General features: G+C 44.2%; 1 protein-coding gene across 2 annotated transcripts in view; it reads right to left on the bottom strand.

The window, feature by feature from the left end:
• KLHDC10 (kelch domain containing 10) overlaps positions 1 to 14,559 on the bottom strand; it is a 291,780-nt gene that overhangs the window by 173,478 nt on the left and 103,743 nt on the right. For both annotated transcript variants that reach the window (XM_078677593.1, XM_078677592.1), the window contains one exon: positions 4,376 to 4,597. In XM_078677593.1, coding sequence (XP_078533719.1) covers positions 4,376 to 4,597 — 222 coding nt within the window. The remainder of the gene's footprint in view (positions 1 to 4,375; positions 4,598 to 14,559) is intronic.

A 14,559-nucleotide genomic window follows, 5' to 3' on the forward strand; every position in this document is an offset into this window, starting at 1 on the left:
GAGTGGAGACAAAAGATTAGCAACAGTCTCAGTCATTCGTTTTCGAGCAGAAGGAGAAGAAGCAGACATAAGGACAGGAGAAAAAGTGTTTTGAGGCAAAAGAGACGTAGGGACAAAAGTAACAGCAGTCGGAGATACAGGAGTGGAAGGCAAAGGAGTTTGAGGCAAAGTTGGTGACAAAGCTGGGGGCCCTAGAGGGGGCTGCGCCGTAGGAGGGAGAACCATCTGTGCAACGGGTGGCTGAACAACAGCAAGAGGCTGAACAACAAGGGGTGCAACAACCGGGGGTAATGGAGGTGCAGTAGCACCCTGCACATAAGGGGGTGGTAATCTCAGTAAATGAGACATCAAAGGATCTTTTTCAGAGTCTTCTGTCACTTTGGAAAAGGAAGGCGGCAAGGCCGGATAACATTTATCAATGGCCATGCAACGTTGTCTTAGACTTCACTCACTCGATCTTCTTCATCTACTTTAAACTGCCTAGCAGCTTGTAGTACTGACATATTCTTATCTTTCTTATCTCTCTTTGCTTGCTTAATTTCTCGCTGTTTGGCTTCCTTATGCCAAAGGCGGCAAGAGTCAAACATTGCCGGCCGGGCTTTCTTCCTAAATAGCGCAACTTCCAAATTATCTAAAATATTTAATTCGAAACTACCATGTTGGGGCCATCGTAAAGCACCATCTTTCTTCGTATAGCGAACCTACACTTCATTATAAATGATAGGACCCACTCCGTGTTTTGAATAGAGCTCATAAGTCGGAGTTCCAACCGGAGGTATCGGACACGAATCCTCCAATCGGGAATCCCTGTTGCAACCACAACTAAACCATTTCCCAAATTTGGTAAGACCAGGCATCTTATAGCTCACTAGTCTAGCTTCAAACTTCAAGGGGTTATCAACTATCTATACACTCATAAATATACAAGCCCCTCGGCTTCGACTATTGCAATAACGGAATCAAAACCAAGAACCAAAACAAAGGTCGTGGGAGCGACCCACTTATACTTAACCAAAGTATCTGTCACGCCACCAGAAGACAGTCTATCGTCTCGCTTTACAAAGGATCAATCGAGGGTCCAAGACAGGGCGACAGTCAGGGCAGCAGTCCTTCATAGCCGTCGGAAAGCGGGAAGCCTCGCAGCAAAAACCTTCGGTCCACGTCGACATACAGGGGTCGATGAAGTGGTTGGCCTTCCTCCAGAATTTTCTCACGGGGCTCCTCACGATCCTCTGGCTTGGACCGGTACCGCTGAAGTCGCCCCACGTTGGGCGCCAACTGAAGATCCGGGTTTTAGAACCCAGCAGCGCCAGGGGCACGCCCAAAGTCTTCGGGTTCCACCTGTCTTGGTATACAGAGACACGGAATACTTCTGGATGGCGTCAAAGATCAAATTTATTAGCTGCAGCTAGTAACAGTAATCCCAGCAATACAACACGGTGTACAACTCAGGAAACTGCTCAACTTTCGTAGAGCAAGACATCTCTTTTTATCCATACTTTGCTCATTACAAATGCACACCCACTGCGACAAATACTGACGAATAAAATACATTTTCCCACACATTATCACATCATAAAAAGCTCACTTTACATTGTAACAACCCACAAGTTAATTATTAGGAATGTCCCAAATTCGATTTCCACAAGCCGGACAAACCCATAATTGAAAGCGCTATCCATGTAATGAAAAGACATAAGAAAAGAAACAATTCAGATGCTGAATAGGATAAGGTATGTACAAGAACACTAAAGTTAACGATATCCTGAACATTGATTGGCAATCTCAGACAACGATCAGCCAGGAAAATTGGCTTTGCAAAAGGTCAGTTTCAGGTGACTGGGTCAGCGTCCTGCAGTTCACTCACAAGTCAGAAAAGGCCTAGTTAATACGTACATGAACAACGAAGCCCATGCAACTTTGTTCGTTCGGTTACCTCCATAGGCCTACGTGAGGGCAACACAAAATGGCGTCACGAACAACTCAAACAAAATGGAGTCCGGTTCGAGAGTCACAGAACCTCAGACTGTTTAGAGCCAACCCTCAGGAAGTGATGTACGGGTGGTTTGGGTTTCCCATGGGAATTTTCCTATTGGTTAGGGAGTCTCCCCCACCCCACAAGCTAGTGTCAGGCATACAAGTGGCTCCCCTGGCTACCTCCTTGAGAACACTGGACCTGTAGAAAACAAAAGTATTGCTCCTGCTGAACTAAAGGAAGAACTCGGAAGGACTGGGCCTGAAGCTTTTTACCTGTTAACGGAACACCCATGGGCAGGACAGAAGAGTGGTCTCTGAAGACCACAAACACAAAAGCAGCAGGAATCCTGCAACAAAGGAGAGCCTGGCTGACCAGTTCCAATGGGATTTGCCCTGGGCACTGCTGGTGGCTTCTAGAAAAGTGAATTCTAACTCAGTGTCATGGAGCCTTGGATGGTGTTAGGGTTCCAGGTCCCTAGGGTCAAAAGAGCCAGAATGGGTGGCCACTCCTTCTCCTGTCTGGCCCCCTCCCTATTGAACTCTTCCTTTATCCTTGCGTACTGAACCTTGCTATCTCAAGTTTTGTAGGGAGGTTAAAACTTGGTTATTTAACCAATAATCGCTTTTATCCTGAGTCTCTTCTGAGTCTAGCGCCGGGAAACCTCCGGGTAGCTGTGCGCTCTATAAACTTAATAATAAATAATAATAATAATAATAATAATAATAAAATGTACTCGCGCCTCCTCAAGAGGAGAAAAGTAGACACTTCGAAACTTTCTGAACTTTTCACAAAAGAACCAGAGGCTACCATGGAGCCACTGCTGAATGGCAGCTGCCATCATTGCATCGTCAAGATTCAGCTTGCTGGTTTGCCCCGCTGAAAGCCGTGCCACCTCCAGAAAAGTTTCTAACGCCCAACATGGAAGATTTCTCAGGGATCAATGCTGAGCAGCACCCTGCCATAGTCCCACTCTCCATAGGATCGATCAGGCAGCCTGGCACTGCGCCGATCAAAATTCCTCCAGAAAACAGACGAAGTCCAAAGTTTAATTTTTGACCCGGTTGAACAAGCACAGTCGGCGTTAACTTTTGATCTTGTCCCAGTCCAAAGCTGCCAGATACCCATAGTTGGCGATTTGTGATTTTTGGCACTAGACAGCTATAAAACTCCTAAAAATCATCTCTACGGTTCCCCAGATCCAATTTGTTGTTTTGATGTCGATTTCCTCAGTAAAATTCAGACTAATTTTGTAAATTGGAGTGAGACTTTTATTGTGTTTTCGACTTTATTTTTATTTATTACTTTGGAGGTAAGCCGGACTGCTCGGTGCCACAGCTACCCAGGACTGGGTTAAGGTTTAAATTTTAAATTACAGTAACTTAACTGGACAGAATAGTAATATTACTTGGGGAGGTCTCACAACCACCACAGAATAGTCCACTTCCCCACATTAGGGCTTTCTGGGGAATAATCGTTCTGCTACTACTTCTAGCACACTCAATTAAAATTCAGATTGAGTGATAAACCTTTCCATAACTCCCATTTAAAGTTACTTTCTAAACTGTTGCAACATTTTATGCAAAAAAGAGACCATTTATTGTTGTCTCCGAACATATTTGTAATGCAATTGTTTCCAAAACAACTGTTTGCACACTCGCATGCTATTCAATTTTTGTCCTGAGCGAGCCCGTGGAATCCCTCCGTCAGTTATGGAAGCAAGCATTGTTGTATATGTAGTTTAATTTGTACAGGGCCCTTTAATTGGATGGTATTCTTTTGCATTATTGTGAGCATGTCATAGAATACTCTTTGTGTTGTTACGAGTTCGATTCCAGGGCGTTAGTTGCCACTGATGTCCTGGAAGAGAAGTCGTACTGCTGTACTGCCTGGCGCTCCCCTGTTTCTTTATCTGCAATAAATATATCTAAACCTTTAATACGCCTCCAGCATCTTTACAAGCGTGTGACTATGTTTTCACAACAACTACAATTATGCAGCGAGTCTCCTGTTACAGCCTTAGAGGGCCTCTAAGGTCTTCAACAGATCTTACTGAAAAAAGTGTACGAGTAACATTTGTTCACAAATATTCCTTTGTGACTGATGTAAATATATAAATGAATATTCTTTATTGCATTCATTTTCTCTTCTGACTTTTTTTTGGTAACAAATTCCCAATTAACTTCATAAATACATTCAACAGCAAATAAATGTGATGCTCTCAATGTATTTTGGTTGCACATTGCCCTTCATCAGAAGATACATTAATAAAGTCACTTCACTTAATAGCTGCAACATGCTAACGAATCGTACTGCAAGGAGGAGACCAAGTGCTGTATTTCAGATTCCTCCTTGCACTAGGATTCATTAGACTGTAGCCCCCATTATTCTATTACTTACCAGACATGGAGGCTAGTTCCCTTGGCATATATCCATCAGTGCCCATCTGATGCCATGTTCCAGTTGCAAAATGGTAGCGCCAAAGCTCCCTAAAAAGAGGATAATCTTCGTTTTCTGGACCTCCAGACTCATCATAATCTGGGTTATACCCTCCAAACACATACAAGTTGGCATTATCTGCTACACAGCGGTGCCCGCTTCTGGCTGGAGGAGATCTGTGGCCTAGAGTAAAGAAAAAACAAATTGATAAAAAAAAAAATCACAGCAAACCTTTGAGAGAACAGAAAGGAGACGCAAGTGCCCCTTTATTTAAAGGCAGAAAGCATAGTAATCTTGCTATTACAGCATATGATCTAAGAGAATTGGAAAATTAAACAATATGGAGACAAGAAAGGAGGAAATGGACAGGTGAGGTCAAACACTCGTTTCGAAGATTGTTATTCTGCCAGAAATAAGTAACATTTATGTTTCTACAATATAGGAACCAAACCGTTGTAAAATTCTAAAATGTATGTTCCAACATGTAATAAAGAATGTCTACATGCAGGTCTGATCAACCTGCTAAATAGATTTGAGAAACATACAAACACTGCAGTAAGTGAATACTGTCACACAAAAAGCTTCCCAATTGGAAAACATAAGGCATCAGTGACCCAAAGTTAACTAGTGTAACAACTGAGCCTCTGCAAAGGTATTACACACAATACACCTTTGGTGGTGAGGTATGAACGGTTTCTTCTCATCACATTAAATGAGAAAAGAGGATAGATGAAATTGCATAGTAAGGCATGTTGAAGCTTGTTGGACCACTCAAACCCTCATGTTATTTTGCAGGAGAGGCCCTACCTACTCCTGTAAATGTAAAGACGGATGGCCAGATTACAGTTTCATAAAAAACATACCTAGTGAATGCAAAATATGAAGAAATGGAATGTTGTCTGTATGAAACACATAGAATTGTCAGAGATACATTTTCAATATTTAAAAAGGCCATTGTACTTTTAAAAAAAAGGCACAGAATGTTTTCCCCCCAAATATAGAAGCTTTTAAACTTTGACAACTTTATCCCAAATATCCTCAGTTTCTGAAGGCCAACATCCAGAAAGACAGGACAATCTGTGTCTTCTGTGGTAGAACATACAGACTAGAAAGCAAAAAACATGAGACTTTCAGGTGTGAGCATCCAATTTCACCACAAAGAATGCAGGCTCAGTTTTAAAATATAGTCCAAAATTGATGTCCACATATCTTCCCTATGTGTTCTGTTACTGCAAAAAAAAAAAAGTATCACTTTTGTCAGGATTATGAAATTGCTCTAGGAGTCTGTAAGCATTTCGCACCAATCAGAAACATAGGACTTTAGAACTATGGGCTAGATGTACAAACATTAGGAATACGGATTTCCTAACTGCAATAATCTCCAAATCACACTTAGGAAATCGGTATTTCTAATGCATGAAACTCCTTTGAATTTCATGAGCGAATGCTAGTGTGTCGCAAATAAACGACCTATTAGGACTTGCAGCCATCACAGGAATGCTTGTCTGCTGAGCTCAGCAGACCACCATTTTTGTGATTGCTTTTTAATAAAGCAATCTTTTTAAATAAATGCAGCCAGTTTTCCTCAAAGGAAAATGTGATGAATTTAAAGAAAAAAATTAAACGTTTAAGTTTAATTTTTAGGTCTCTCTTAGGCAGCGCTTGCGCGGTCTATTTGAGACATGCTGTACTGAGGTATGAAATTGAAGCTCTGCCCATCTTTTCAATTGGCTCCGGTTACTTTCCTTTCTAAATGGTTGCTTTTGATTTGAGATTAAGCATAGTAGTACCTCCTTAGTACCGCCTTGCCTGCATTTGTAACCTCCCACGAGGACTAGGCCGTGTTACTCATTGTGTTTTATTTACAGTCTGTTTGCATTATTTCTTTTTAAATGACTTGCTCCTATTGCACACAGTAGGTGCTTTCCGGCATGGGACCGCTTTTCAACTCTGCTCCTCATCGCATGAGACAACTTTTCAAGCTCCTTATCGCTGGGGGACCGCTTTAAACCCTCTGCTGTTCGCTCCTCAACGCCCAGGCGTCGCACTTAATGTTTTAGTAAAGCAAAGCGCAATACAAACAATGGTGGCTGCCCTATATTTATTTTCACAGCTAGCGCCGGCCGGACGTCACTCTTAACACAGGCACATTCAAACAATGACGGCCGCAGCTTTTTATCATCACAGCAGGCTCCCTTGTATTTTAATTAATAAGGTCCCCCCCCCCCCCCCCCACCAGCTCCGCACTCACTTCAGCAGTGGCACGCTACTTGAGCAATGGCGGGTGCTTCTTTTGTTGATTTTCAGTTTGCTTTCACTTTCGCAAAGGCAGTACGTGCCCTTCTTTCTGCACGGCTCCCCTTTTTTTAAGACCCCGAAACAAGGAGCAGAGACAGCATTGGATCCTTCATATATGAGGAGGTAAATGAGGCATAACCCAGCTCTTTTCGCTCCCACACTGATCGCAGGACCCCACCACTACTGTTTGCTTGTTTTTTGTTATTTTCAAGTGCCCCGTGCTGTGCTTGCACGTTAGAGGCCATGCCCCTTTCTTTTGCCGCGCTCATCTAAAGAAAGGGGCGTGGCCTTTATTAACATGCAAACGTGGCATGGGGCCCTTAGAAACAAAATGTATTTGCAATGAAACAGGTCTCGCATTTGCGAGAATTTAAGCTCTTGTTATTTACAATGCAATAGCTCAAACTCTCGTAAATGCGAGACCTATTGCATTGCAAATGCTTGTTTAAGAGCAGGTAGTGGTCCGGAACCACTGCCTGCTCTTAAAAATATTATTTACATTCTCAAAGGAGGGAGGGGTCCCTTTGGAACCTTTCTCCTTTGCAAATGAGTTACCACCAGTTTTACTGGTGGCAAACTATACTGTTTTGAGATCGGAATTCGGTCTCAAACCAGTAATCCATAACATACAGATTCGATATTTGGAAGGGGAGCTCTAAACACGCCCCTTTCAAATATCGAAACGCAAATGCCAAATACGATTTGGTAACAAATTACCAAATAGCATTTTGAAAACAGGAAAAGCATTTTTCTAGTTGCATATGTTCTGCGAATCGGGCCATTTGTGAATGGAAAAATGCTTTGTACACCTGGCCCTTTGTTCCGTACGTTGAACAGTGCATGATGTTTATTGTTGTCGAATGCTGAAAGCCTAGGAAATCTAAAAATTTAGGAATCTTTAAAGAAGTCAGTCAGACTATGTGTTCAGGAAACATGCTAAAGAAATAAATACTGGTGGAGTGGGATAAAGGATTTGGCCTTGGAACCTGGAGGGCACATTCAGTCTGTATAGCAGCTAAGTGTGAACCCTTTTGGAAACGAAAGTAGGTCTAAAAGCCAACAAGCCTTGGCCACTCTGGTGCAATAAAAAGAGTTTTGGAAATTTTATATCAGAAGTAATGTGATCAACGGAACTGACTGAAACGAGTAGAGAAATTTCAGTGTGCATTTGTTTAAGAAAGCCAAGCACATTATCTCTGGCTTGTGATATCAGAAAATTAATACTAGACTTTTTTTGTTTTCAGAGTGGCAAACCGGTATTTTGTGGAAAACCTCAAGAGCATAAGACTGTAGAACATGGATTTTTCTTTCCTGTGGATTGTTCCTTAGAGTATTCATTCTTGAGGTGTCACTAGATGGCCTATTGCACATTGATTATATGCCATTTCATTGTAATTTACGGTCTTTTGTGAATATCTGTTGCTATTTAATTGATGCATACTTACTTGTACCGATTTGACTTATGCTAGTGTATTATTCCAACAAAATTACGCAATGTTCCTATGCACCAATGCTGACCCCGTTATGTGTATGTTTTGCTTTTATTAAACAATAAAAGACAGACCAGGAAAAAAATAAAACGAACAATATATTTTAGTATTTCATGGTTCTGTTGGAAGACATTCCAGAGCAAGTAGATTTCGACATTTCTCATATCAGGAAGGATAGAGCGGTTCCTGGCAGCCACCTCCAGATGGTCAGAGCTGCTAAAGGAAGATTTACCCAATTCCACTTGGTGTGTTCCTATAGTACAATACATTGATAGGGTCTGTCTAAAGGAGACCAGACCTAGGATGTTACTTAAAAGTACAATCATTGTCAAGGCTATGTTAATCATCCTTAGCTTGGGAGGATTATTTTGTTATATTGACTCCTTCTGGGACTAAAAGCATTGAACAATTAAAAGAGTATTCAGATTAGTTCCATAAATTATTAAGCATATGTTGCAAGGATCTATCGGGGCAACACTTCATGGAACTGTACTCCTATCAGAAGTTTCTTTGGAATACACCTTGGAAGACACTGCAGAGTAATGTATAGCATAGTGCCGCTTGTATCCCTCTTCTGAAACAAACAGATTTTCTATTTGTATTTCCAAGTTTACTCATCGATAACGCAATACTTTACCTGGAGTATTGTAAAACTTTGGATCGTCTATGTGAAGCCCAAACACCTGATTTAGAGATAGTCTTCTGAAAATCTTGCTTTGCTCTCTTGAAAGGTAAAGCTTGTAGGAGTAAATATCAAGATGTAGAAATATCTAGTTTTAGAAATATCAAGATCCCTCCTCCCCTCCCCGTGGTGTCATAACACAGGCATGCACTTACAAATGGTGCATGGACGGATGTAAAACTAAAATATAGAGCTTTCCACCGAAATAGTATTTTCCTACACAAACATCAGATGCAATTGTAAGCAGAATGAGTAAGTGGGAAGCTTGCACGTCAATCAAGAGCATCCAATCCTCCTTGTGTAGTTGAGGGTATACTAGGTGTAGTGCCAGTAACCTAAAATCTGTTTTTATTTACTTATTTGCCATTTTTATACCTAGAATATTAATCTTGAACCAGAAAGTTATTTAATTCCGTTGACCTTTTGATTCGATTAAATAGTTTCAGTCACTTGCTCTTGCAGAAGGGTCTTGGCCTCTGCAAGAGCAACGTGAATGTCCACGTGAAATATTGACAGTTTCTTTGGTGAAAAGGAATAAATAAGTATTTTATTCAGCACTCCGTCTTTAATAACAAGTTTGCCAGTCCGGGACATCAAAAGTTCATCTTCCTTTCCAAACAGAGAAACATTCACAGAAGGTAACTTATGAAAAGAAATGAGCAAAAAACAAATACGGAAAACAAATGTGGAAAAGATTGTGGCTGAGAGCAAACAAAGCTATTATTGTGTGAAGTTGAAGTATTTAACCCCTCGGCCGCGGTGCTAATTCCGCCCCAGTGCTGGGATGGTGGGGGGGGGGGGTGAGCGCAGCGCCGCCATGCCCGTGACGGAACCACGCCGTCATGAGTCACGGGCGAGTTGTGCTCATGACGGCGTGGTTCCGCCACGACCCCGCCCACTCGGGAAATCACTGCGGCGTGGGAGGAGGGGCCACAACATTACGGAACCACGCAGTCATGAGCACACACCGCCCGTGGCTCATGACGGCATGGTTCAGTCATGTGCAGGGAAGGGGTTAAAAAAAGAAACTATAGAACCTTTTTATAAATTATTTCCTTCTCCTCCTACATCAGATGTTTAAATAAAAATACACCAGTGTAGACTGCCTAACACTCCCCTCTAAACACAACTATCTCGAATTAAATGACTGCAGGCGCAAAGCAACAAAGGGGCAGGCATCGCGAAAATAATTTACATGTTAATTCGAGGCCAGCTACAATGAGTAAGACTGGAAACAAAACCTACCCGATACCAAGTATCTAACAAAAGTAGCATAGAATTCACCCATGTCATGTTATATTTTCTTGTAAAGTGCAATGAATGACACCCGCAGGTATCTTGGTGCTCGGCCTCTTCAAGTAAAGTCATTAAAATAACCCTGTTTTTCGTAATCTCCTGAATTGAGTTAAGTACACACAGCTACGCAGATAATCGGGAAATTGATTCTATGCCCTTGGGGCACTGTAAGAAAAAGCACTGCCTCCATATCTTGAGGCACGAATCCGAGGGGTAGACAAGAAAGCTTTGTCACTAGATCTCAATGTGCGTACAGGACAATAATAGCATAATTTGTCCTTGAAATAGTGAGGAGATCTACCTAATCGGGCTTTGTGGATGAGACAGCATGTCTTAAAGAACAATCACTTCCTGAGAATAGAGTCTAAAGGAGTGCCTGCTGAAAGGTTACAGAAAAGTCAGGCAGCTGTATTGTGTATGACGAAGTTTTGTCAAGAGGGTATCGCTAACTGCCATAAGCAAGGCATTGCTGTAATCCAGGTAAATGATCATCAGTCTCAAACACAAAAGCCTGGTTACATGCTAAAACATACAAGTTCAATTTTCCAACAGGGTCGCAACCATTCTTATTCGGTGGCACAGGAATGACAAATTAGTTATACCCACCCCTATGTGTCAATGCATTTATAAAATCAAACAAACCAAATTATGCCAGGAGCCCACAATTAATAATAACTGCGTGGGTCTAGAAAAAAGGGAGGCTAATCAGGAAGTGCCTCACGTTAGCAACACCAATGGAGCTGTGGGTAGGTGCTCACCAGTTAGCTCACTTCGTCATCATTGGCACTTTCCTGACATAAAGGAACAAAACCTAACTCCCAACTATGTGTGAGGTGAGAAAGAAAGTGTGTACTCTAAAGATAGATTGATATCTATTGTGGTAAGGATTGCGCACTTGCACACCTAGGGTATGAGGGTCATGCTAGTCATGTCCGTATTTGTGAGGGGAGGAAAACTAGTTCTTATTAGTTACCCTCACACACCCTAGTGGTGTCATGCTTCATCATCGGGTCACCCGACCCCTAAAAGTCGAGGTGGGCTCAACCACAGTGTTGGGTAGCTCTTTAGATAGATGAAGGAAGGGGGACTTAAAGATAAAACACCTGGAACTGACCCCTGGTTTCCCTTTATTCTTGAGTCCGGGCATTAAAAATTCCTTAAAAACGGTTCTCTTTTGGATTTAAATGGTCCTAAGACCCTAATGCCAGGCACTGTCATTAGGGTCTTAGGACCATTAAAATCCAAAAGAGACCAGTTTAAGGAATTTCAAACAAAAAAAGTTCAAACAAAAGGGTCACGTTTAGACCATCTTAACCCAACGGCCGACATGCTTTATTGCTGATAATTTTGTGGTAATTTCATCAGGGCACGAGGACTCAAATCCACCTCAGGAATGCACCGACCTATAGGGTTTGATTGTAAAAGAAAAGATCAAAAAGGGGAGACAAAGCTGATATCAGAGGTTAGATGTAGATCATTACATTCAGAGAGCAACCACTACAATCTCCATTTTTTTTTATTAGGTCTCGGCTAAGCGCGCGGAAGCGCGTCTCCGCCGAGAACCTATTGTCGGCGTGTGTGCTTTCCAGGAGACAATCCTGGCCGCGTGCATCGCCTTGGAGGCGATTTCAAACTGACACGCGCACAAGTACGAGCGCTGTTGCAAGTTTCTTGCAATGCGCGCAGCTCCAATACAACAGACGCATGCGCATAAACAAACACACACACAAGGGCACATACATACATACATACAGAGACCCCCCCCCCACACATACACACACACACACACACACACACACACACACACACGTGCACCGAGCCCCCCTCCGCCCCCACCGTCGCACACATACATACACACACGAGCATACACATACATACACACACGAGCATACACACACACGATTGCACCTAGCCGCCCCAGCCCTTTGGAACTTACCGGGCCAATCTCGCGCAGCCTCCTGCTGGCGGCTCCGGGGCTCTCCACCGCTCACAGGAGCCCCGGGCCGCGAGACGCATTGACTCCCCTGCCTCTTCTTCCGGTCCGGACCAGGCCCCGCCCCCGTCACAGGCACCCTTGCCTGACTTCCGGTGCCGCCGCGGCGGGATTCCGGGAGCATTTTCGGCACAAACCTTGTTTAATGATTGCAATTGTACTTGCGATTGACGAAGCCATTTTAATTTTGTGAGGAATCTAAAATCTCTGATACCCTTACGCAAGGCATTGTACCAGCAGCTAGTCGGGAAACAGCATCTAAAGCCCTGAAGCGCCTAGAAAGCAGAATCGTAACTTCAAGGCGCCCCACGTGTTGCTTCAGTGTGCAGTGTCGCTCGTCTGAGCCACAAGTAACTTAAGAAGGTTCCGAAATGTGCAGGTGAGGGTCTTAAAATCTGCAACGCGCTGCCACCTTAAAACTTTGTTGTAGGTTTACCAAGCCTTCCTTACCTCGAGGCAGGAAGTCCACGGGTGAATTCCCCAGAGGTGTGCACGCGGGCTCCTACAGTGCACGCGGGCTCCTACAGTGCACGCGGTGCTCCTACTCATGCATAGGTGTGCACGCCGTGCCGGGACTCGTGCATAGGTGTGCCCGCGAACTGCTGCAGCTCTGCTGGTGTGTTTGTTGTTTTGGGTCCAGTGCTGCGGTCTGGAGTGCAGCAGCAGGCGGGGGTGCGAGGAAGCAGCGTTCATATATTTCAAATGTTCCTGTGGTTATAAATAAAGCAGGGCCCGCTGGGCCGCGACACGCCGGGGCTCGGCTTTCCAGGCCTTTCCTTCTGGCCTCTGCGCGCTAACACTGTCACCGCTAAGGGTGCCGCCGTGGGATGAGGACGGAAGGAGAGTGTGTGCCTGCCAACTGTGGCACGAGGGAGGCCAAAGGGGGCTGGCTGCTGGCAGAGTCACCAGGCCGAGTCCCACATACCCAGCCGCACACGTACATCCCCTTAATGTCATCTGTGCCCTCTTCCCAACACTAGCATCCTCCCTCCACCACTCATGCCAGTCACCCCTGTCCTTTCTGTGCTCTCTGCCAACCCTAGCATCCGCCACACTCGCCTGGAGCGTGGGTGCCAGTCACCTCTGTCCTTTCTGTGCCCTATGCCAACTTTAACACCCCCCTCCACTCGCTTGTGTGTGCAGGTGGGTGGCTCTGTGTGGGTGGCTCTGTGTGGGTGGCTCTGTGTGGGTGGCTTTGTGTGTGGGTGGGTGGGTGGGTCTGTGTGGGTGGGTGTGTGGGTGGCTCTGTCTGTGTGTGGGTGGCTCTGTGTTTGTGGGTGGCTCTGTGTTTGTGGGTGGCTCTGTGTTTGTGGGTGGCTCTGTGGGTAGCTTTTTTGTAGGTGGCTTGGTGTGTGTGGGTGGCTCTGTGTGTGGGTAGATCTGTGTGTGTGGGGGTGGCTCTGTGTGTGGGGGTGGCTCTGTGTGTGTGGGGGTGGCTCTGTGTGTGTGGGGGTGGCTCTGTGTGTGTGGGGGTGGCTCTGTGTGTGTGGGGGTGGCTCTGTGTGTGTGGGGGTGGCTCTGTGTGTGTGGGGGTGGCTCTGTGTGTGTGGGGGTGGGGGTGGCTCTGTGTGTGGGGGTGGCTCTGTGTGTGGGTGGGTGGCTCTGTGTGTGGGTGGGTGGCTCTGTGTGTGGGTGGGTGGCTCTGTGTGTGGGTGGGTGGCTCTGTGTGTGGGTGGGTGGCTCTATGTGAATGACTCTGTGTGGGTGGCTCTCTGTGTGTGGGTGGGTGGCTTTGTGTATGTGGCTCTGTGTGAGTGCAAATGCAATATGTCTCGCATTTGCGAGCAATTAAGCTATTGGCATTGTAAATGACAATGCCATTTATTTATGTTTTAAAAACAAATAAAAATAATGTCATGAGCAATGCCAATAGCTCTAACTTTAACAATGCCGAGACCATTGCCTTGTAAATGCTTGTTTATAATGTAATTACAAGATAGTTGCCAGGTGGACTCCTACCAGCAAACCACCATAATAGGTCACAGAGGGTCGTAATCCCGTACAGCCAAAACCCAAGCCTAAAAGTGAATATGTGCATGTTACCACAAGTTAAAAGGTGAAGGAAAACTCCTTCACTGTACTTTCAAATTTCAACCACTTCATTTTTATACCGGACATACAACCATGTTACATACTGGAATCTTTAATAGGTGAAAAAGAAACTGCCAGCGCACTTCACTTCTACAGTTAAAAATAAACACCTATCAATGAATAGGGAAACATAAAAAACTGTTAAAAAAAAAAGAATCCTGACTGATTGTACATTCACACTCAATAACAACCATCTGTCAGACTAACTGACTATAGGACTCACTGCCGGGCCGAGCACTCTCATTTACCTCTGTAACAGATAGACCCCGGTCACCAAGCCCGCTTAAAAATCAAA

The sequence above is a fragment of the Lissotriton helveticus genome, chromosome 1_1 (assembly GCF_964261635.1).
Source record: "Lissotriton helveticus chromosome 1_1, aLisHel1.1, whole genome shotgun sequence".
Lineage (NCBI taxonomy): Eukaryota > Metazoa > Chordata > Amphibia > Caudata > Salamandridae > Lissotriton > Lissotriton helveticus.